At 35.4% G+C, this 24515-nt stretch overlaps 1 protein-coding gene across 1 annotated transcript; it reads left to right on the top strand.

The window, feature by feature from the left end:
- The first annotated feature begins 23340 nt into the window (after window positions 1-23340).
- LOC122236310 (vomeronasal type-1 receptor 90-like) lies at window positions 23341-23937 on the top strand. Its single transcript, XM_042977172.1, has one exon. It carries the CDS (start codon window positions 23341-23343, stop codon window positions 23935-23937), a length of 597 nt encoding a protein of 198 aa, XP_042833106.1.
- Window positions 23938-24515: the final 578 nt, after the last annotated feature.

Here is a 24515-nt window from a genome sequence, read left to right as displayed (position 1 = left end):
TAAATATCAAGATTTCATTCCTTTTCCTTGCCAAGGAGTATTCCATTGTATCTATAAGCCACATCTTCTTTATCTGTTCATTAGTTGATGGACATTTAGGCTCTTTCCCTAATTTGTCTGCTCCTAATACAGCTAATATAAATGATGGGGGTGCGTGTGGCCTTCAAATCAGCATGTTGGTATCCTTTGTATAAATACCTAGTAGTGCTATTGCTGGCTCATAGCATAGTTCAATTTTTGGTTTCTTCAAAAACCTCTGTACTGTTTTCCAGAGTGGCTGCACCAAGAAGACCTAACAATTATAAACATTTATGATCCCAGCATCGGAGCACCCAAAAATAAAAATCAACTAATCACAACCACAGAGAAATTTACTGAAAACAATGCTGTAATAGTATGTGATTTTAATACCCCACTTACAACATTGGGTCACTCCACCTTTGTAATATAACTTGAAGTCTGGTTTTGTGATACCTCCAGCTTTGCTTTTTTTACAAGGTTGCTTTGGCTATTCAGTGTCTTTGGTGTTTCCATATTCATTTTAGGATTGTTTAATCTATCTGTGTCAAAAATGCTGTTGGTATTTTGAGAGGGATTGCATTAAATGTGTACACTGTTTTGGATAGTATAGCCTTTTTAACAATATATGCTCTTTAATCCATGAACATGGCTTATTTTTCCCATCTCTCTGTGTCATCTTCCATTACTTTTATCAGTGGCGTATAGTTTTCAGAGTACAGGTGTTTTATTTCTGTGCTTTTGAAATTTTGGTTCAGTTTTAAATATCTTGTGCAATTGCAAATGGAATTGATCGCTTATTTTCTCTTCCTGCTGCTTCATTACATTGTGTAGAAATGTGATGGAGTTCTGCACATTGGTTTTGTGTTCTGCAAGGCTACTGAATTTGTGTATCAGTTCTAGCAGTGTTTTGGTAGAGTCATTTAGGTTTAGTACAGAGATTATCCTGTTATCTGCAAAAGGAGAACCTAGTATTCTTCCATGCAATTTGGATGTTTTTTTTAACTTTTATTTAATTTTAATTTTTATTTCTGTCTGATTGCTATAGGTATGACTTCCCGTACTATGTTAAATAGCAGTGGTGAGAATGCACATCCCTATCTTCTTCCTGAACATAGAGGAAATGCTCTCAGTTTTTTCCCATTGAGGATAATATTAGCTATGGGGTTTTTATAGATGGTTTTTATTATGTCGAGGTATGATCCCTCTACACATGCTTTAATGAGGGTTTTTTTTAAATAAATGGATGCTTGTCAATTAATTTTTGTGTGTCTATTGAATTGATTAGATTGTGCTTATCCTTTTTCATATTCATATGATGTATCATGTTGATTGATTTTTTAATATTTACCCACCCTTGCAGCCCAGGAATAAATCTCAGTTGATCACGGTGAATATTTTTTTAATGTATTGTTTGGATTACTACTATTTCGTTGAGGATTTTTCATCTCTGCTCATCAGGGATATTGGTCTGTAATTCTCTTTCTTAGTGGAGTATTGATCTGGTTTTGGTATCTGTGTAATGCTAGACTCATAGAGTGAATTTGCAAGTGTTCTTTCCTTTTCTATACTTAGGAAAATTTGAGAAGAATGTGTATTAATTGTGGTCTAAATGTTGATAGAATGTTCCTGTGAAGGCATCTGGCCCTAGATTTGTGTTTTTAGGAGATTTTTCATTACTTACTCATTTTCTTTGCTGGGCATCAGTCTGTTAAAGCTTTCTATTACTTCTTTCTGTTTTGGTAGTGTATGTGTTTCTAGGAATTTATCAATTTCTCCAGTTGTCCCCTTTGTTGGCATATATTTTATCTTTATATTATCATATAATTGGTGGCGGTTTTGTGGTGTTGGCTGTTATTAATCCTCTCTCATTTGTGGTTTTATTTATTTGAGTTATTTCTATTTTCTTTGTGGTATTATGACTAGAAGTTTATCACTATTATTTTTTTCAACAAAACCTGCTCCAGATTTCATCAATGTGTTCTCTTTTTTTTTTTTTTTTTTACTTTTATATTAAGTATTTCTGCTCTCCTCTATATTACTTCCTTCCTTTGGCTGGATTCATTTGTTGTTTGCCTTCTAGCTCCTTTAGGTGTAAAGTTGGGTTGTTTATTTGACCTTTTTCTAGCTTCTTGAGGTAGATATGTATTGCTATATACTTCTCTCTTATGCCCATTCTTCTTGGATACCAAAGGTTTGTACCATTGTATTTTCCTTTTCATTTGCTTCCATTCATTTCTAAAATTCCTCCTTTGATTTCCTGGTTTACTCACTATTGTTTAGTAGCATGTTGTTTAACCTCCATGGATTTGTGGACTTTAGCATTATTTTCTAGTGATTGACTTCTAGTTTCATAGTGTTGCGGTCAGAAAATATGCATAGTATGATTTCAATCTTTTGTATTTGTTCAGGCATGTTTTGTTACCTAGTATGTAATGTATTCTGAAGAATATTCCCTGTGTGCCCTTTATAAGAACGCGTATCATTCTGTTTTAGGATGAAATGTTCTGAATATATTTATTAACCGGTGTACCATTCAAATCCATTGTTTCTTTTTTGATATTCTGTTTAGATGATCTTTCCATTGAAGAAAGTGGGGTTTTAAATCCCCTAAGCTTATTGTAGTACAATGGATTAGTTTCTTTATGTTTGTTATTAATAATTTGATATATTTGTGTGGTACCATGTTGGTTGTGTAAACATTTACAATTCCTTTGTCTTCTTCTTCCATTGATACTTTTATTATTTTCTACTGCAATTCTTTTTTTATTCTTTTTAATTTTATTTTTTTTTTTAAAATTTATATCCAAATTGGTTAGCATATAGTGAAACAATGATTTCAGGAGTAGATCCCTTAATGCCCCTTACCCATTTAGCCCATCCCCTTCCCACAACCCCCCTAGTAACCCTCATTCTTCATATCTTGTCACAGTCTTTGTTTTAATGTCTAGTTTGTATAAGTAAGCTTTGATACTCTAGGTTTCTTTTGACATCCATTTACATGATTCACACTTCTCCACCCCTGACTTTCAATATGCAGTTGAATTTAGGAATAAAATACACCTTTCTAGGTCACTTGTAGGTGGAGCTTGTTTCCTTATCCATTCTTAGACTCTTTAACTTTTGACTGGAGCATTAAATCCACTTTCATTCAAACTAATTATTGATAGATTTGTTTAGATAGTGTCATTTCATCACTTGTTTTGTTATTGTTGCTGCAGTTTTTCTCTGATACTTTCTTGTCATTGTCACTCCTGTCTCTTTTGTTCACTCAAACAGTCCCTTCTATTATGCCTTGCAGGACTGGTTTAGTGGTCACAAACTCATTCAGGTTTCATTTGCTGTGTGCTGTGTGTGTTGGCTGTGTACATGCCAACTCTTTAATTTCTTGGTTTTTGATAATAGCCATTCTAATAGGTATGAGGTAATAACTCCTCATTTTCATTTGCATTTATTTGATGATTCGTGGGGTTTACCTTGTTGTCATTTACCTCTTTTGCCATCTACAGGTCTTCTTTTTATAGATATCTATTCAGATTATCTGCCCATATCCTATTTTAATTTTTCTAAGATTTATTTCATTTTTAGAGAGACAGCATGCAAGCAGGGGAGAGGGGCGGAGGAAGAAAGATAGATAATCCCAAGCATGCTCCACACTTACCCTGGAGCCTGATGCAGTTCTTGTTCCCACAACCCTGGATCATGACCTGAGCCAAAATCTAAAGTTGGATACTCAAACGACTGAGCCATCCAGGTGCCTCAATCTGCCCATATTTTAATGAAAATTTTTTTCTTTGTTATTGAGGTATATACTTTAAAGGGTAAACCTCAACCAAATAAATAATTTGTAACTATTTTCTCACATTCAGTAAGTTGCCTTTTCACATTGTTTTTTGATATATAGATCAGTTTCAATCATAATATCAGTTATCTATTTTAATAACAATAACTTCCTGTAAATATATAACTAAAAGAAAAGAATAGAGGCTTGAATTTCTCTAAAGCACATCCAGTCCACTAAAGATGAAAGGCTTATAGAACAATTTCCACAGCCCCCCCAAATTTCCATACTTTATCCACTTCTTGTGACTTAAGGTATTTTGACTCAAGTTCAACCAAATATGACTAGCCGATGTGCTATTGAGAAGAACAACCTGAGCACTATGTTGAACAGGGATTCACTCATGCAGAAAGTGTATTGGTAATGATCATGAATATCAGTGACACTCAGAACCACCTGAGGGAAGCTGAACTTACTATGGTGAAAATATGTACCTAATCAAGCCTGATGGAGAAAATTTCTCATTCATTACATTGGATAAACTTATTTCAATGTAGTCAGTACACTGGGATGATATAACTCAGGTCAAATGACTGTTTCTAATATATAATAAATAATTGTATCATTCAAATATCCTCCGTAAATTTAAACCCATTTTTGCCATGCAGCTACCACATCATTTCTTTCTTTCCCTTTACAGCAAAATTCCTGACGCTGCGCTCCTTGTCTCCGTTTTTGTTCTATTCATTCTCTTTTAAAGGCAGTCCCTAGCTTCTAAATTTAAGATCAGATCCCAGGTTTAGCTTTCTTCCCCATCTGAACCACACACCTGATGCTTCTTCTCTGGATGCTTCTCATCACATGCTGTCTGGGACCCCACTCTCAGCTGTCTTCATTTCCTGGAAGACGCTTCAAATTTAACAAGTCCAGAATTTACAATCTGAATTCCTTCCCTCCAAATTTCTCCCATTGTCATTTCCATCTCTGCTAATTACAAATTCACCTTCTAATTTCCAAGATCAAAACCTTTTAACTTTTTGGCTCCTCTCTTTTGCTTACAGCTTATCCTTAGTCAGCATAATTGTCCGATCTACAAAAGAAGACCATAATTAAAACACACTGACCAACTTTCTACAAGCATCCAGGACCCTGTGACCACCATTTCCATTTAATTTCTCATTAGCATCATTTTCCCCCATGTTTAAAGTGATATCTGTTTATGTCTTGCTTATTTCATTTTGTTTTATATACAAGTTAGTTAATATACACTGTGATCTCGGCTTCAGGAGTAGAACCCAGGGATTCATCTCTTACATATGACACCCAGTGCTAATCCTGAAAAATGCCCTCCTTAATTCCCATTACCCATGTAACTCATCCTGTACCCCTTCCAGTTAACCCTCAGTTTGTTGTCTGGATTTAAGAGTCTCTTATGGTTTGCATTCCTCTCTGCCTTTATCTTGTTTTTCTATTCCTGCCCTTATGTTCACCTATTGAGTCTCTCAAATTCCACATATGAGTGAAATCATATGATATCTGTGTTTCTCTGACTGACTTATTTGGCTTGTTGCAAATGGAAAGATTTCATTCTTTTCATCATGGAATATGTACCCATTGTATCTATGTACCACATCCTTTATCCATTCATAAGTTGATGGACATTTGGGGTCTTTTCATAATTTGGTTATTGTTGCTAATGCTGCCATAAACATTGGGATACATGTGCTCCTCCAAATCAGCACTTTTGTATTCTTTGGATAACTTCTTACTAGTGCAATTGTCATTGTCTCGGGGTATCTCTATTTTTAATTTTTTTTAAGAACCACACTGTTTTCCAGAATGGCTTCAATGGTTTGCATTCCCTCCAACAGTGCAACAGGGTTCCCCTTTCTCCACATCCTTGCCCACATCTGTTATTGCCTGAGTTGTTAATTTTAGCCATTCTGACAGGCGTGACATGGTATCTCATCATGGTTTTGAATAGTATTTTCCTGATGATGAGTGTTGTTGAGCATCTTTTCATGTGTCTGTGAACCATCTGATGTCTTCTTTGGAAAAGTGTCTACATATGACTTCCACCCATTTCTTCACTGGAATATTTGGGTTTTTTATGTGTTGAGTTTGGTAAGTTCTTTTTGGATGTTGGGTACTAACCCTTTATCTGATATGTCATTTGCAAATATCTTCTCCCATTCCATCGGTTACATTTTAGTTTTGCTGATTTTTTTCTTTGTTGTGCAGAAACTTTTAACTTGATGAGGTCCCAATAGTTCACTTTTGCTTTAATTTCCCTGGATTCTGGAGACATGTCAATTAAGAAGTTGTTGTGACCAAGGTCAAAAAAGTTGCTGCCTGCTTTCTCCTGTAGGGTTTTGAAGGTTCCCAGTCTCACATTTAGGTCTTTCATCCATTTTGAATTTATGTGTATAGTGTAAGAAATTGGTCCAGCTTCATTATTCTGCATGTTGCTGTCCAATTCACGCAGCACCATTTGATAAAGAGAGTGTCTTTTTTTCCATTGCATACTCTTTCCGGATTGTCCATGATTAGTTGGCCATATATTTGTGTGTCCATTTCTGGGTTCTCTATTCTATTCCATTGATCTATGTGTCTGTTTTTGTGACAATATCATACTGTCCTTATTACTACACCTTTGTTCTATAGGTTAAAGGTCAGGATTGTGAATGCTTCCAGCCTTGGTTTTCTTTTTAAATATTATTTGCAAATTCAGCGTCTTTTGTAGCTGCACACAAGTTTTAGAATTGTTGCTCTAGCTCTGTGAAGAATGCTGCTGTTATTTGGATAGGGATTTCACTGAATTTGTAGATTTCCTCGGGTAGTATTTACAGTTTAATAATATTTGTTCTTCCAATCCATAGGCATTGAATGTTTTCCCATTTTTTTGTGTGTCTTCCTCAATTTATTTCATAAGGTTTCTATACTGTTCATCATATAGATCTTTTAGCTATTTGCTTAGGTTTATTCCTAGGTATTTTATGGGTTTTGGTGTCATTGAGAATGGTATTGATTCCTTGATATTTATTTCTGCTGCTCCATTATTGGTGTATAGAAATGCAACTGATTTCTACACATTGATTTTATATCCTGCGACATTGCTGAATTCATGTATCAGCTCTAGCAGTTACTTGGTGGAGTCTTTTGACTTTTCCATGTACGGTATCATGTTATCTGCGAAGACTGCAAGTTTGACTTCACTAACATCTTTTACTGAATTTCCAGATTCCACCCCACTCTGCACTCTGATCTTTCAACCAAGCAGCCACAGTGACACTGTCACAATATCAGGTTGCATATGTCATTCCTTTGGTCAAAACCCTCCACTGGCTTCTAATCTCAAAGTAAATTTTTCATCCTGTTTTTCCACCTCTAAGTTACTAAGGAGCCCTGATCTTTTCTTCAGCTGATGCTTATTTTATGAGCCTTCTGTACTACACTACACTTGAGGACGTGAAATTACTTCTCCATTCCAGGCGCAATTTCCACTGCAGTTGTTTGCACCTTTTCCTTCTGCCTGCGATTTTTTTCTTTCAGGTTCCAACAGCACTCATGCCCTTACTTCTTGAGGTTGTTCCCTCCAAAGTCTCCTTCCCCCTAAGAACTTCCTTAGTCCTGTCTCCTCAACTGTTTTTTCCTGCCCTCAACTTCATTCTCTCTTTTCTAGGTACATTGTCCTTTTTTAGTTAGCTCTCTAAGAATGACATAGATTTTTATATGTTTACATAATTTCTTACTCAGTGTTCACTGTAACATAACCACCATTAAAATAGTGAATGGTGTCTGTTTTATTCCAAAGCTGTTTTCTCAGCTTATACAACTGTACTTTGAGGTCTGGTTGAGAAGGCAAGTTCTTAATTCTCATCTGAAAATAGAGATTAATGGGGAACATGTGTGCAGACCACTAGAAAGTACTTGAACCTGTAGGGTGCATTAAGGAAATGTGACATGCTATTCTATTAATCAGAAGTAAGAGTTACTGTTTTAAATTTTGTTGACAAGAATTGAGACAATATAATCTACCAGGGCAAGGTGACATAGGAAAACAAGTTCACCCATGGGAAAGCTTGGAACCCAGATGCTCTTCCTTCTTTGTTGTTCTCCAGAAATAAGCTCAGTTTTTCCCTTTGGTGGCTCCTATGTCTAACCATCCAAACACCAGGTCTTCTTTAGCTTCTATGGATGACACGATAATTATGGAGATGAGCAACTGAAATCCCTTCCTTAAAACTATCTTGAACCGGCCTCTTCTTATAAACATGAATGCACTGTAATGACAGTCAAGTAAGTCTGTATTTCTCAGTTTTATTAAAATGAATGTTCAAAACTCAAGACGGGAGGTGAGATAAGGAAAATTCTTTCAAAAAGATGTTAAGGGAATCCAATTCACATATTCAACCTCTTAGTGAGTTATAACACATACAGTAGAGGTTTCAGAGTAGAAAGACCACTTTTTTAAATCTTATGAGACAATAAATTTATAGATTTTTGAAAACACCTTTATAAATTTGTGATTGTTTTGAATTGCAAATACACTTGTCTTTTTCTTATTTTACTTGTTTTTCCCAAGGTCACTTCTATATGTTTTTAATAAGACATCTTTTATCTCTTTTCAAAAAAAATTCTTTATTTATTTTTGAGAGAGAGGCAGAGAGTGAGCCAGGGGTGGGCAGGGGGAGGGAGAAACAGCATCCAAAGCAGGCTTCAGGTTTTGAACTGTCAGCACAGAGCGCGATGGGGGTCTCAAACCCAGGTATTGTGACATCATGACCTGAACCAAACCCAGACGCCCAACCGATTTAGCCACCCAGGCACCCCAGAACTTTTATCTTTAAAACAGAATTCCTTTGAACTAATTTAGAATACTTTAATCATATGCCTTTACTCTTTTAACCTTGTAGTTATATAAGGTTCTGGAAAATGAAGATCCTTTAATATAAATATGTAGGGATTTTACCTACTAAGGTATGGAAAAACATGAGATGTGGTGGTCAGAAAAAAACACCGCTAGTCAGGAGTCTTGTAGTTTACTGATTATTTAATACGATTGTAATCAAAGCCTTCTGGTAGTTTTTGTCTCTTACTTGTTCAGTGAACACTTTCCCTTCTTTTATTTTTCATACGGGAACTGAGAAATTAATGTCTGGAAATTATAAATACCGTCTCAGGAAACAATGTGTTTCTAGCTTCACCCCACACTAAATAAATTGCTACACAATCATAGATGAATTTATTTATTCAATTTTATATGGGTATCTGATTTCTTCTTTGGCATTTGTACACTCAACAAAGTTCTTCTTATGACTAACCTTGGTGAGGAAAATGATTTCCTTTCCTGGCATTCTTAGCTCTGTTTTCCATGTTACTAAATAATGTCATTGTTTCCATTACCAGAAACCCTCAAAATTACATAATTCTGTCAGTGTCCAGTCACAAGTCTCACAATGATATTCATAGAATATGGTAAATATAATGAAAACGAAAGTCTTTATTAGTGTAATCATAAGCAGAACACCGTATGTTATCTTGTCATGTGGATCATATATTTAAATAAATATACAACAGACTGAACGCAAATATCTGTAAAAATAATTGTAATCCTTATATAACATAATTCTAACAATCCCATATTATTGTCAATATAAGGGAACAGATTTTATCAAACTTTCCTTTTTTCAAAAGAACATATTCATCCTATGAAAAATAGCACATGCTTTTTTGTAAAAATCTTCTTCATTTTTTTTAAAAAATTTTTTCAACGTTTTTTATTTATTTTTGGGACAGAGAGAGACAGAGCATGAACGGGGGAGGGTCAGAGAGAGAGGAGACACAGAATCGGAAACAGGCTCCAGGCTCCGAGCCATCAGCCCAGAGCCTGACGCGGGGCTCGAACTCACGGACCGCGAGATCGTGACCTGGCTGAAGTCGGACGCTTAACCGACTGCGCCACCCAGGCGCCCCAAAATCTTCTTCATTTTATTACATCTCTAGTTCAATGAACTGATCTAAGTCCAAACTTTATGGTTAGTGTCTTGTTTCATCCATTCAGTGCCATTTTTTCCTAGAAATATTCAAAATTATGCATATATTTGGGGACTTGTAATATTGAGAATTTCCTAAAATGAAAGCCAGTGGAATGAAGATAAACTTGACTTTTATTATCTGTCTTCTACGAATGTTCAGGAACATCACTTCTTCAACAGCAAATTTATCACTGTTCATAGTGAGTGCTCCTATATGCATTTAGATGTAAAAGTTGTTAATGTATCTAATAGGACCCCATTTTCCTTCACACTCTGGTCTATCTCTAGGTGACCTCTATGCATTTTTTCTTTATTTCATTTTTTCCCATATCATCACTATATTATTGCAAATTCCACAATTTGTTCATGTTGGAGTTTCCAAATTCATCAAAGAAAAATGCAAGACACAGAGTTAAGCATTTAGATAAATTTTAAAAATTGAGGTGTACAAGTATGTTCGTTCCTGGGAACTATTAGTTACTCAGTTCCCGCGGTAGATATAAATTTCCAAATATACACTAAACTTCATTATAATTTAGCTGCCCACCCAAATGAGTGGGAACCACGTTACTTTCCAGTCCATGCTGTCCTCAAGAGTCTCATAGCAAAAACAATGCATATGATGGTCAAGAAGATAAACTCTTTTTCAGGATTTAATCATCATTTACAGAATAAGGGGCATGAATTACAGTAGATGAGCTGAATATCCCTTGGAACTTAAATATAATGGATTTAAATTCTTTTGAATGTTATTTTATCTAATCATTTTGTTGTTGAAGGACTTCTGATGTATGTGGTATATCCACATATCAGTTATGTACTCCTCATATATGGAGCTAATCAATAATTATACTTATATTGATGGTTAGATTATGCCTAAACATTCTCTGGCTACATGTCCAAGGACACTGTTCCTTGGAAAATGAATATCCTTATTCCTTTAAGTCAACATCCTATCGTGCTTCCCCTGAGTCCACCAGGACAATAAAAAAAATGTACTGAGGTTTCAAATGTATGTTGGTGGGAATTATCAGTTGTCTTGTTCTATCACATACAACATATGTGTCCATCTATTAGATTAGGCTTGGTAAAAAATAGTATCAATCGTAATCAACTATACATTTTAAAATAAATTTACACCATACTAGGTTACCTTAGATTTTTTAGACCAATGTTCTATCTCAAGCATGGGATTCTGAGCATGTGCTAAGAGAAAAAAATGTCAACATTTCTGCATCTGATTATGTATTTATATTTATTGGTCATCTAGTTATAAGTGATTTTGAAGATATAATTGAACACTATTCCATAACAAAAAACCAAAACTGGAGTGAATGTGGCTTTTTGTTCTATTTTATTTGCAGCATTCAACTGATCACTGGACTAAAATAAATACAGAAATGATTGTGCACGTATCAAGGAAAAATAAAGTGAAAAGTGATGGAGAGTTATTTGGTGAATTTTAACAGGATGTCTTGATACTGCAGATATCTTGATAACATCCTGAGTGGAAATTTCTTCATTTTTGAGGACCTAAATACTTTTCAACTTATGGGAGGATATCCATGTGGTACATGAGGACTTCAGTACATGATCTCCCATGATAATGTTTTAAATATGAAATTTATTGTCAAATTGGTTTCCATACAACACCCAGTGCTCATCCCAGCAGGTGCCCTCCTCAATGCCCATCACACACTTTCCCCTCCCTCCTCCCCCATCAACCCTCAGTTTATTTTCCATGATAATTTTGATGCAACCTCACTGATGTCACTTTTGCTCCTTCACCCAATGTGCAGCATGATTTGACTTTCCCATACCGAATCTTGTACTCATTTTGATTTTCAGACTTTCATATAGAAAAAAAAGTCTTCCTTAAGTGGACTTTTAGGGATCTCCTATTGAGAATAAAGACTTTTAAAATATTTTCATTTTCTCTTATTCAATATATATATATATATATATATATATATATATATATATATATATACTTTGCCTCTGTGGTCAATTCCAACTTAAATAATTTCTACAATGGTTTTAATATATATTTCCCTGTGTACTGGTTTTAAACAGATTTTTTTCAACCTTGTAGGTCATCTCTCTTTCCCTATCACTGCTTTATTTATTTATTTATTTAAATTCTCTTGGTGTGTCATTTGTGTGAACACCTAGTAGTACAATTGGTGGGTTGTAGAGAAGTTCTATTTTTAACTTTTTGAGTATCTCCATAATGTGCTGCACCAATTTACATTCCCACCAATACGGTATGAGGGTTCTCCTTTCTCCACATCCTCGCTAATCTGTGCTCCTCTTGTGTTGTTGATTTTAACCATTCGACAGGTGTAAAGTGATATCTCATTGTACTGTTCATTGGAGCTTGTACATGATAAGTGATGTTGAGCATCTTTTCATTTGGCTATTGGCTGTTGGCATGTCTTCTTAGGGAAAATGTGTATGCATGTCTTCTACACTCTTAGGGTTTTTTAGTGTTCATTTATTTTTGAGAGAGAGACAGAGCACAAATGGGGTAGGGGAAGAGAGAAAGAGAGGGAAACACAGAATCTGAAGCAGGCTCCAGGCTCTGAACTATTAACATGGAGCCCAGTGTGGCGCTTGAACTCGTGAACTATGACATCATGACCTGAGCTGAAGCCGGATGATTAAAAAAGGAGCCATCCAGACGCCCCTATTTTTGTGTATGGTGTAAAAAAGTGGTCCAATTTCACTCTTTTGCATGTTACTATCCAGTGTTCCCAACACAATATGTTGAAAAAATTGTCTTTTTCCCACTGGCTATTCTTTCCTGCATTCTTGAAGATTGATTGACCATATATTTGTCAGTTCATTTCTGGGTTTTCCATTCCATTCAATTGATGTATGTGTCTATGTTTGTTCCACTACCATACTGTATCAATCCCTACAGCTTTGTAATCATATAACTTGAAGTCCAGGATTGTTCTGCCTCCAACTTTGCTTTGTTTTTTCAAGCAAAGGCTATTCGAAATTTTTGTGGTTGCATACACATTTCAGGATTTCACAGTTTTAGCTCTATAAAAATGCTGTGGTATTTACGGGGCTCCCGGGTAGCTCAGTCGGTTGAGCTTCCGACTTCAGCTCAGGTCATGATCTCACATTCTGTCAGTTCGAGCCCCAAGTCGGGCTCTGTGCTGTCAGTTCGGAGCCTGGAGCCTGCTTCAGATTCTGTGTCTCCCTCTCTCCCTGCTCCTCCCCCACTCATGCTCTGTCTCTCTATCAAAAAAATAAATAAACGTTAGAAAAAAAGGTAGTGGTATTTTTATAGGGATTACATTAAATATGTAGATTGCTTTGGGTAGTATAGCTATTTTAGCCATATTTGTTGTTCTGTCCTTGATCACAGAATGTCTTTCTGTTTCTTTGTGCCATCTTCAATTTATTTCATCTGTGTGTCATAGCTTTCAGAGTACAGATCTTTCACTCTCTGGTTAAGTATATTCCCAGGGATATCACTGTTTTCAGCGCAATTGTAAATCAGATCGCTTCCTCAATTTCACTTTCTGTTGCTTCATTACTTTGTATACGTTAATTTTGTATCCTTGGACCTTACCGAATTTGTGTATCAGTTCTAGCGGATTTTTATAGTCTTTGAAGTTTTCTGTATAGAATATCACTCATCTGCCATTAGTGAAATATTGACTGCATCCTTACTGATTGTATGTCTTTATTTTTGTCTTATTGCTGAAGCTAAGACTTCCATTCCTATGTTGAATATTAATGTTGGAATTGGACATCTCTGTCTTGCTCCTGACTCTAGAGGAAGAGCTGTCAATTTTTCAGCATTGACGATGATATTAACTGTGGGTCTTTCATATATGGACTTTATGATGGTGATGTATGTTCCTTCTATCCCTATGTTGTTGAGAGGTTTTTTTTTTAATAAAAAAAGGATGCTATATTTGATCAATTGCTTTTTGTGCATTTATTGAGAGGTTTCTTATCCTTTCTATATTGATGTGGGGGATCACTTTGATTAACTATGAATATTGAACCACCCCTGCAGCCCAGGAATAAATCCCACTTGACACTGGTGAACAATTCTTTTAATATATTGTTGGATTCAACTTGCCAGATCTTGTTCAAATTTTTGCATCTATTTTCATCAAAGACACTGGCTTGTAATTCTGCTTTTAAGTCAGGTCATTGTCTGGTTTTGGATTGAAGGTAATTCTAGCATCATAGAAGGAGTGTAGAAGTTTTCCTTCCATTTCGATTGTGTAGAAAAGTTTGAAAAGAATGGCTATTGTTTCTTCTTTAAATAGCTGGCAAAAATCCCATGGGAAGAAATCTGGCCCTGGAATTTTGGGGAGATTTTTTAATTATTATTATTGATTCTATTTCCTTGCTATGAATTTTTCTATTAAGAAATTTTCTATATCTTTCTGTTTCACTATTCTTAGTGTGTGTTTCTAGATATTTAAATTTTTTTCCAGATTTTCTAGTTTGTTGGCGTCCATTTTTATCATATACCATTAAAATTGTTTGTATTTCTGTGGTACAAACAGATTGTACCACAGATTTTACCACAGATTGTACAACAGATTGTAATGTTCATTGTGATTTCTCCTCTTTCATTTGTCATTTGTATTATTTGGGTCCTTTTATTTTTCTTTTGATAAGTCTGGCTAGGAGTTAATAAATTTCATTAATTCATTCAAAGAAACACTTCTTAGTGTCATTGATCTGTTATGCTGGATTTGCATTTGTTTCTCCATCATTTATTCCTGCATTAATATTTATTGTTTTCTTTGCCCTACTGGCTTTAGGCTTTATTTCCTGTTCCTTTTCTAGCTCCCTTAGGTGTAAGGTTAGGTTTTGTATTTGAGATTTTTCTTGCTTCTAGAGGTAGGCCTGTATTGCAATATACTTCTGCCTTTTTTTTAAATATGAAATTTATTATCAAATTGGTTTCCACACAACACTCAGTGCTCATCCCAAAAGGTGCCGTCCTCAATGACCATCACCCACTTTCCCCTCCCTCCCACCCCCATCAACCCTCAGTTTATTCTCAGTTTCTAAGAGCCTCTTTTGGTTTGCCTCCCTCCCTCCTTTTTTTTTTCCTTCCCCTCCCTCATGGTCTTCTGTTAAGTTTCTAAGGATCCACATATGAGTGAAACATATGGTGTCTGTCTTTCTCTGCCTGGCTTCTTACACTTAGCATGATACCCTCCAGTTCCATACACGTTGCTACAAAAGGTCATATTTCATTCTTTCTCATTGCCAAGTAGTATTCCATTGTGTATATAAACCACAATTTCTTTATCCATTCACCACTTGATGGACATTTAGGCTCTTTCCATAATTTGGCTATTTTTGCAAGTGCTGCTATAAACATTTGGGTTCATGTCCCCCTATGAATATGCACTCATTTATCCTTTGGGTAAATTCCTAGTAGTGCTATTGCTGAGTCATAGGGTAGATCTATTTTTAATTTCTTGTGGAACCTCCACACTGTCTTCCAGAGTGGCTGCACCCGTTTGCATTCCTACCAACAATGCAAGAGGGCTCCCGTTTCTCCACTTCCTCTCCAGCATCTATAGTCTCCTGATTAAACACATTTTTAAAATATGCATTGCATTCTTGGTCCTATAAGAATAGAAATACATATTTTAAACATGTTTTTCTTGAAGTAAATTAAGAAAAGACAAGACATATACATTCTTACTGTGTTTTTTTTTTTTATAATTCTTGCAATGTTTACTTAGTTTGAAAGAAACAGACTATATGATGGGGAAGGGCAGAGGGAGACACAGAATCCAAGGCAGGCTCCAGGCTCTGAGATGTAAGCAAAGGGCCTGATGTGGGACTTGCACTCAGGAGCCATAAGATCATGACCTGAGCCAAACTTGGACACTTAACTGAGTCACCCAGACATTCCCCTACCGTCTTTTATAATTATAAAAGCATTTATACTGGTACTATGTGTGTGTGTGTGTGTGTGTGTGTGTGTGCATGCACACATACACACACAAGTATGTGTATTCTGTTTGTGGTCATATGTTTTCTAACTGAATAACTTCCTCTAGTGTATAAGGTGGCTAGCAACAATTTAACTCAAGTTTTCTTTTTCTGGGATATCTTCATTTTTATTTTTCATAGTTTCCTGGGTACAGGATTCTTAGTTGAAAAAGTTTTTGTTTCTTTGTTCATTTGTTATTGTTGTTTTTTTGTTATTTACTTTGGAGTGCTTGTTGCAGGCAGTCATAAAGAGGACAGGACTGTTGGTTGGCCTGTGAGCTACAATTGGACATTTAGAGAATCCTCACCCTTTCCCCTGTCTTTGTATGGTATATGCTACACCAATCCTATGGTGGGAGCTATTTCAAGGACCATAGCTTTGGAGAGTAAAGTGTATTTGAGACCATCTGGATGGTGTTCATGAGTGAGCCCAGTCATGTGCTATGTAAACTTTAAGATTTTGGTGAGAGGATCCTGAGATCTACTCATCTACTCATCTTGCAGCCAACCTAACTGAACTTTGTATGTGCTACTGCTTATTAAATCTTCCACCTACCAATCTGGACTGTTCTGCCTATATTTTTTCTTTTTCTTATCTCTTGTCCTCTGTGAGTACAGGGTCCAGTTTACAACCCAAAAGGTCTATACAAAAAATTTAAAAGAAGGAGTTTAAAGAGATTTAAAGATGTTAACAAATACTAGACCTAAGAAATTGTCCTGGATTCGCAATGTCATAGTGATAGTGGCGAATAATAGATTGAGCTTGATTTTCATGCCAGAAATAATTGTAATTTTAGACTGTAGAATACTGTAAAACAGGTATTTCTCATGCCAAATGAATATTTTTTTTTGGAGAAGCACAAAATGATTTGTGAGAAGTATACTATGTTGAGTTCAAACAGGCTAAGAACTGGTATCCTATTCATATATTCATAACTTTAGAAATACAAAATTCACCAATTTAAGAAAAATGATGTTTTGATAAGAAAGGGAACAGAAACGTGTCAGTCATAACTATGGTTAGTGTTAAGGTTAAAGTTAGTTATAATAAAGATGGAGTTGATCCGTGTCACAGACAAAAAAATAGAAATGGCAGTTGCTAAGGAGTGTTCGGTCTAATACGGAGTGTGTGACATAAAACAACCTGTTGGGTACAAGCATCAGAACGGACTAAGTTATGGGCCAGGCATAACACACCACCACGAGATCCTGACACTTCATATCAAAGTTAGATATCTTTGCACAGACATTTCATATTCCAACCGCCATCTCTGCTCGGATGGAGCTGTCCTTTCTGCCACCTATAAGTTCCCCTGGAAAAATGGGTGGAGGAGTGAAAAACAGCCCGAATTTTTCTCCCCATGCCAGATTGCTTTTTACTCCCAGAGCTGTGTTCTTAGGAGGACAAGATTTTTCCCAGTACAGGTCAGGACGAGAGGACATTTTCCTAATTCCTCAAATGAGCTTGTAGTTTAGTTTTGACCTAAATAGAGACCAGTTGGGAAATATGTAAAAGACACTTGGAATCACTTAAATTAATGTGGTGCCCTGGAGAATCTTCCATGGTATTCTATTTCTTTTGAAATTAGGATGGTTGATTATTTTTTGTTGACAGTAACCAAAACAATACAATCCACCGGGACAAGGTGGCCATGCAAAATGAGATCATACATTGAAAATTTGGGAAAGCAACTGCTCCTTGTCTGTTCTTGCCCAGGAGTTAAATAAGTTTAGTTTCCCTTTCGTGGCTCCAACTATAGCATTTCCAAGCCAGGGCTTGTCCTAGTTCTACAGGTGACACGATAATTATGGACCTGAAGGGAGATGATCTAATGGAGTCTTTCTCTTTTAACAGTATAATGTGGGACACATCTCACAAACAGACTCACCCCAAAGACAGTCTGGTGAGGGTCTATTCCTCAGGCTCATTAACCGAGACTGCTAAAGAAGCAGGTGGGTGATGGGATGAGATAGGATGTTCTTAACAAAGAATTATAACTTCTTTATAATTCCAGGAATTTTCCAGCAAAGCATAGATACAGCAGACGTTATAAGACTAAAAGACCAATTTTATGAATCATGGGAGGTTAAAAACGTTTAGATTTTTGGAATAATTTTTATAATTTTTGATATATTTTGACTGGAATTGATTTTCTTTTTTTCTTATTATACAATTTTTTTCTCAGTTTATGTGTTTGGGTGTTATTATGTGTTTTAATATGTAAGGAATCTGAAATAACTCAAAATGACAATTATACTTCGTTCCTTTAAATCATTTTTAACATTTTGGGACTCATTACAATTATTAGGTCATAAAAATGATGTTTTAAACATTTTTACATGAATTCTATATTAGCATATTAATGTAAATATTTTATTTTATTCCTTTATAGTGGGTTCTAACATAGCAAAATTTTCCTGTTTACAAAAATTTGATCTGGGAATTCCACTTTCTGGCACTTATATAATATTTGCAGAAATAATGAAGATAGTACATGATATGATGAATATTCATACATGAATAATACAAGAATGCTTAGTCTGCATGGTTTCAAATTCCATTATTTCCTAAAATAAATTCTGTTCACATATTTTAAATATAGTAAGTCATAAGATGTCCTTTACATTAATTTTGTTGAGATAGATTAAGAACAGAGCAACAGTTTGGCAAAATGGAAAGACAAAGCATTATCTTGTGATAAAATTTATTTTCTAAATATTGTGACCATGCTATTTCTTCTGAACACTTCAAATTGTGATTTGTTCATTGGAACTTTTACTGACAAATGTGCAGGTAAACTATAATTTTATTATTAAAATCCATAACTACAGTAAGTGAATTCATTTGGCATAGTGTCTTCCAGTGTGTATGCTCTAAAAGTATGAGAAAGAATTGGTGTAGGATAGAGAAAGATATGATGATAAGTGTCATTGCCTATTTGCATGAGGACATCAAGCTCTTTTGGATTTCAAACAGTAAAAACCCTCTATGCCTCTGGATATAAGAAAATGTTAAGATTTCAAGAGATAACTCATGTAAAAAAAAAGTCTACCCTTCATGCAATTAGGGAGGATTGTGTCAAGAAAGAGACAGCTTGACTGATTCTAATTAACATACTCAGAAAACAGAATATACTCCTCCAAATTCCAGTTTCAAAATTGGTGATATCCCTACTTGTTAATTTTTGTATACACTTGATGTGACTCCCTTTGATTACTTTGTGGAACAGAGTCACAATGATAAAATACTTTGCAAGATCTTGGAATAAAAAAGTGTTATGCTTTTCTGTCATCCGCTGTTGTGCTGGCCAGAAAGGCACACCACCAAGATTTTTACATTTTTCCAAAATTTATTGCATGATATTTCTGATAAATCTCTTCCAGCATTTTTTCTGTCTCCTAATTCTGCAGTGATATTTCCTTCTTATGATTTTCCCCAGGGAAACTAAGAATTAAATATCTAGAAGTTACAAATCTCCTTGTCAGCAAACATAGTGGTTTCAGCTTTACCCTATAAGATCAATTGGCAGACTATTACATGCATTTCAGTTATTCAATGACTTCCGATTCTTATATTTATTAATTTGGGACTTGTACCTTTTTTAAAAATAAATTATTATGGAACTAATTTTAATGAGAATGGTGTTTTCTTTTCCTGAAATTGGCAGCTGTACTTCTCAGGAAGAAACCTATTGCCACTGAACCAAAAAATATCCCCTCATTTAGTTACATACAATTCCAACAATCACTTTATGTGTTACGATGTCCAGTCATAGAATATACAATGCTGTTCATATAATATGAGATTGATCGCTAAAATGATACTTTTTATTTGTATAGTAATAAAACAAACATAATATATTTTTTAATTTTTTAACGTTTATTTATTTTTTAGACAGAGAGAAACAGAGCATGAATGGGGAGGGGCAGAGAGAGAGGGAGACACAGAATTGGAAGCAGGTTCAAGGCTCTGAGCCATCGACCAGAGCCCGACGCGGGGCTCGAACTCACGGACTGCAAGATCCTGACCTGAGATGAAGTCTGATGCTTAACCAACTGAACCACCCAGGCACCCCAAACAAACGTAATATTTTATTGTAGAGATAATATTCTGAAAACTATAATGGGAAGTGAGTGTTCCAACATCTTGTACTTCATAAAATAATGCAAATTTAAAATTGGATTATTAAAAATTTGGTAAAACAGATGTTACAAAATTCTGTTACTTCAAAAAGCATTTTCATCTACACAAAATAGCCCTTAAGTTCTTGAAATTTATGTATTTTTTTTCTTTATTATTGTCCTCTTTACTCCAGACAGCTGATGTAAACCCATAGACTTTATGATCGGTCTTCTGTCTGGTACATGTAACAGTGTTATTTCCCACACCATTATCTGGTATTGTGTACATACTTTGGGACTTCCAATATTTATTATAGGCTGGGTAAAAGTCAATGCAAGAGCATAAATTTGACCTGCATTTTGCCTTCTGTGAGGGATCAGATGCAAGTCACTTAGCTCGTCCAGCCCATTATTGTCACATAGTAAATTATCACATGCACGTCTGATTTTAAGTTCTCAACGTATCACTTTGGATCCAATTATACTTCGCACTCAAGCCATCTATAGATGACAGTCATGGATTAATTTTGTTCGAATTCTTCTGGGTCATTACTATATTATTGCAAATCCTAACATCCTTCCATCGTGGAGCTATAGGCTATTTTTTAAAAACAGAAAACACATCATTAAGTTTAAAGTGAAACAAAGATGACCTTCTGATATCTTGATGACAACTATCAGTTGTTTGGTTCTAGAAGTTATTAAATTTTCACAATTTGTACTGAATGAAGTTACAGTTTACACCCTAATCCATGGGAACCATAATTAGTTTGCTGTCCAGACTCAGCCTTATTGAGCTGAAGAGCCTCCCTGGAGAAACATAACATTTGATGATCCAGAAGATCAAAGATTTTGTCAGTGACATAGTCATTTACAAAATGAAAGATATGAATTAGAAAGCAAAAACTGGAGACAGCTTGGTGTGAGATTTAAAAAAAAAAAAAACTATTGTCAGTATTTAAGAGTCTCTTATAGTTTGCCTCTAGGATTGATGGGAGTGGTGGGAGAGAGGGGAAAGTGGGTGATGGGCATTAAGGAGGGCACCTGTTGGGATGAACACTAGGTGCTGTATGGAAACCAATTTAACAATAAATCATATATACAAAAATTAATTAATTAGAAATTTTAAAAAAGTATTAGAATTCTTATTTATGTTACTTTATCTCTCTACATGATGTGCCATAAGCTTTGTGTGGTATATTAATAAAATGATTCAGATATATTGTTAACAAGTAAATTTATCTGTAAGAAGTCTCTTATGCCCATATATTCTGTTATGGTACTGGAGCATGATCCTTTTAATGTGGAAAGCATTGTGCCATTAAATGAATGTTTTCCTCTTGCTTTTCCTGTATACCACGTAAAAATAGAACCCATCAATGCTGAGGTTGCAGATGTATTTTGGTGGTCTTTATCAGTTGTTTAGTTCTTACAGATATGGTAAATGTGTCCCTTTTTAGGTCAGGCTTATGAAGAAAATGTAAAATCCATTAAATCCACTACAAAATGTGTCCTTTATAAACTCCTGCTTGGGAGGCAATTTTAGAAAATGTTCAACCTCAGACATTAATTTCCAAGCATGAGCCAACAACATTAATAGCAAACATTTCTGTATCGTCTCTTATATTTATATGTATTGACCAGTATAGTTATAAATGCTTTGAATATATAATTGAACATTTTTCCACCTCAGAGTAATCTGTGATTGTGATGGTCTTTCACTATACTGCACCATACAGCTTAAATTTTGTAAATCATGTATTAAATCATATTGATAAAATAATTATGCCTGCTTCCAGAAAAATAATATAAAATCTTAGGTGCAAAATTATTCAGTTACAAACTTTGTAAAAATTATGATTTGAGATATTTTAGAGGAAATATTTTACTTTTGATACCCTAAGAATTTTTCAAGGCATATGGATATAGACCTATATTAAGTAAAGTTTCAAAAAAAGGAATTAATATATAGTTATTTCTATGCAACTTCATGAGTGTAACACAATAGATAAATGTTGTTTTTATCTTTTTGATAATTGATAATTGGACTAGCATTTAACTCCTGAGATGAAAATAATTTACATTAGAGATCTCTGGAATGGAAATTAAACTGGGAGAGAATCAATTTGTAGTTGTGGGAAGATAATTTTGATAGTGTTGAGTTAAGGAGAATAATTCTTTTCCCACAACTACTTTTGTGTCTTTATCGCCAGAACCTGGAAATATTTTGGATTTAATGGAAAACGGAATATAAGTTTATGGAGGCTGGCAAGATTACTAATATCTTTGTTTAAAATACAGAAATTAGGGGAGACTGGGTGGCTCAGTCAGTTAAGCGGCTGACTTCAGCTCAGGTCATGATCTCATGGTTGGTGGGTTCGAACCCCACATCGGGCTCTGTGCTGACAGCTTGGTACCTGGAGACTGCTTCAGGTTCTGTCTCTCTCTCTCACTCTCTCTCTGCTCCCCCCCCCCTCGCTCAGTCTATCTCTCTCACTAAAAAAAACAAACATTAAAAAAATAAAATAAATAAAGTAAAATACAGAAATATATGGGATTGTTAAAATGTGTCACATATAATCACAATGGATCACAAACTTGGGAGAATAAGAAAGTTAGAAAATATCAAAGTGATGCAATAAGACGAAAACTCAATTCGGAAATTACTTTTTTTCCCATTATTTGCTTAGATTAGTCTTTCCTATTTGTAAAAAAATAATTCAGTTTTCCTTATAACTATCTTTTTTGGGGATTTTGTATGCACATCACTGTCATGGGTGCTAAATATTAAGTAAGTTAACAAAAAACAAGAAAAATGTTTTGCAAAGAGGAGGACTCGGGTACAATAGGAATATTCATAATGGAAACCTTATGTAGGCATGACTGTGAGTGTGTTGGTGTTTGATATATATTAAAGTCATTTGGTCTAGAAAATATTGCTGAGGCAATTACTAAAAATAATGAGGTGAAAACCCTGATGGCTGTGAGGATTTCGACTCCTGAAGAAAGAACATTGGTGATAAGTAGTTTATTTTTCCCAGATATACAAAACATTTATTACTTATGCCATTAAGACCATCTCTGTTCCCTTATTTTTACCATTAAATAATGTGTTTTTTTTTTCAAGCTGGCATTGGACTTTCAGCCAACTTTTTTCTCGTTTTCTTCCACATCTTCACAATTCTGAATCACAGACCTGAGCCTACTGACCTGATCACATGTCACTTACCCCTTGTCCAAATAATGATGCTCCTCATCGTACTGTGATTGTTGTCTCCAGACCTGTTTAACTCACTGTTTTCTCAGAATGACCTCAAATATAAGGTATTTTTCTACATGTACAGGGTGAGGAGGAGTCTCTCCATCTATACTACCTGCTTTCTGACCATGACTCAAGCCATCACCATCAGCCCTAGCACCTCCTGTTTGTCCTCTTTTAAACATAAATTCACAAATTATGTGATCTATATTTTTGTCTTCTCATGGTGCCACAGTTTGTCTTGCAGTAGTTACCTGATCTTCTACACTGTGGCTTCTTCCAATGTGAACCAGACACAACTGCTGTCTCTCAGCGAACTTTGCTCACTCTCCCCCACGAAATTTATTATTCATGAACTGTTTTCCACCCTGAAAACATCTTGTGATATCACCTTTATAGGGATCGTGCTTCGTTCAAGCGCATACATGGTAATTCTCTTGTTCAAGCCTCATAGACGGTCCCAGCACCTTCATATCACCAACTTTTCCCCAAGAGTCTCCCCAGAGAAAAGAGCCACACACACAATGATGCTGCTGATGAGTTTCTTCGGGGTCATGTACTGGATGAACCTTATCATGTCATCATTGGCAATACTGTTTTGGGTGAATAACTCAGTCATCTTGGGTATCCAGAAGCTTGTGGTCAATGTCTATGCCACTGTCAGCCCTTCGGTGCTAATCATCTCTGATACAAGAATAACTAATATTCTCCAATTTATGCAATGAAAATGTCATCCATTTTTAAAAAGTTAACGCTGCAAAAAAAAAAAAAAAGAAAACTGGATCCTTTTTTTTACCCATTAAACAAAAGTGTGAAATAACAAAATAACACTTTTAATTATATTTGAATACTCTTAAAACCAATATTGCCAATGATGATATAGTTCTTTTAGTCCCATGTCCACCATTACGTTCTATTACCATACAGTGGAACTTACCCATTCATTTTGATTCTTAGACCTTTCTACAAGATACCTTTTCTTTCCTCTTGAAGTATACTATTAGGAAGCTCATATTTCTCTAAAGGATATTAAAATGCTGATTCCAATGGGCACATGCACTCCAATGTTTATAGCAGTGAAATCAACAATAGCCAAGTTATTGGGGTGCCTGGGTGGCTTGGTCGGTTGAGTGTCTGACTTCGGCTCAGGTCATGATCTCACAGTCCGTGAGTTCGAGCCCCGCGTCGGGCTCTGTGCTGACAGCTCAGAGCCTGGAGCCTGTTTCAGATTCTGTGTCTCCCTCTCTCTCTGCCCCTCCCCTGTTCATGCTCTGTCTCTCTCTGTCTCAAAAATAAATAAACG

The sequence above is a fragment of the Panthera tigris genome, assembly GCF_018350195.1.
Source record: "Panthera tigris isolate Pti1 chromosome F3 unlocalized genomic scaffold, P.tigris_Pti1_mat1.1 chrF3_random_Un_scaffold_68, whole genome shotgun sequence".
In the NCBI taxonomy this organism is placed as follows: domain Eukaryota; kingdom Metazoa; phylum Chordata; class Mammalia; order Carnivora; family Felidae; genus Panthera; species Panthera tigris.
Note: the sequence above shows the minus strand (reverse complement) of the source record. Positions and strands in the feature narration are given on the sequence as shown.

What these genes read in the sequence shown, in the direction of transcription:
- LOC122236310 (XM_042977172.1), top strand. Translation starts at nt 23,341, where the DNA reads ATGACTCAAGCCATCACCATCAGCCCTAGCACCTCCTGTTTGTCCTCT.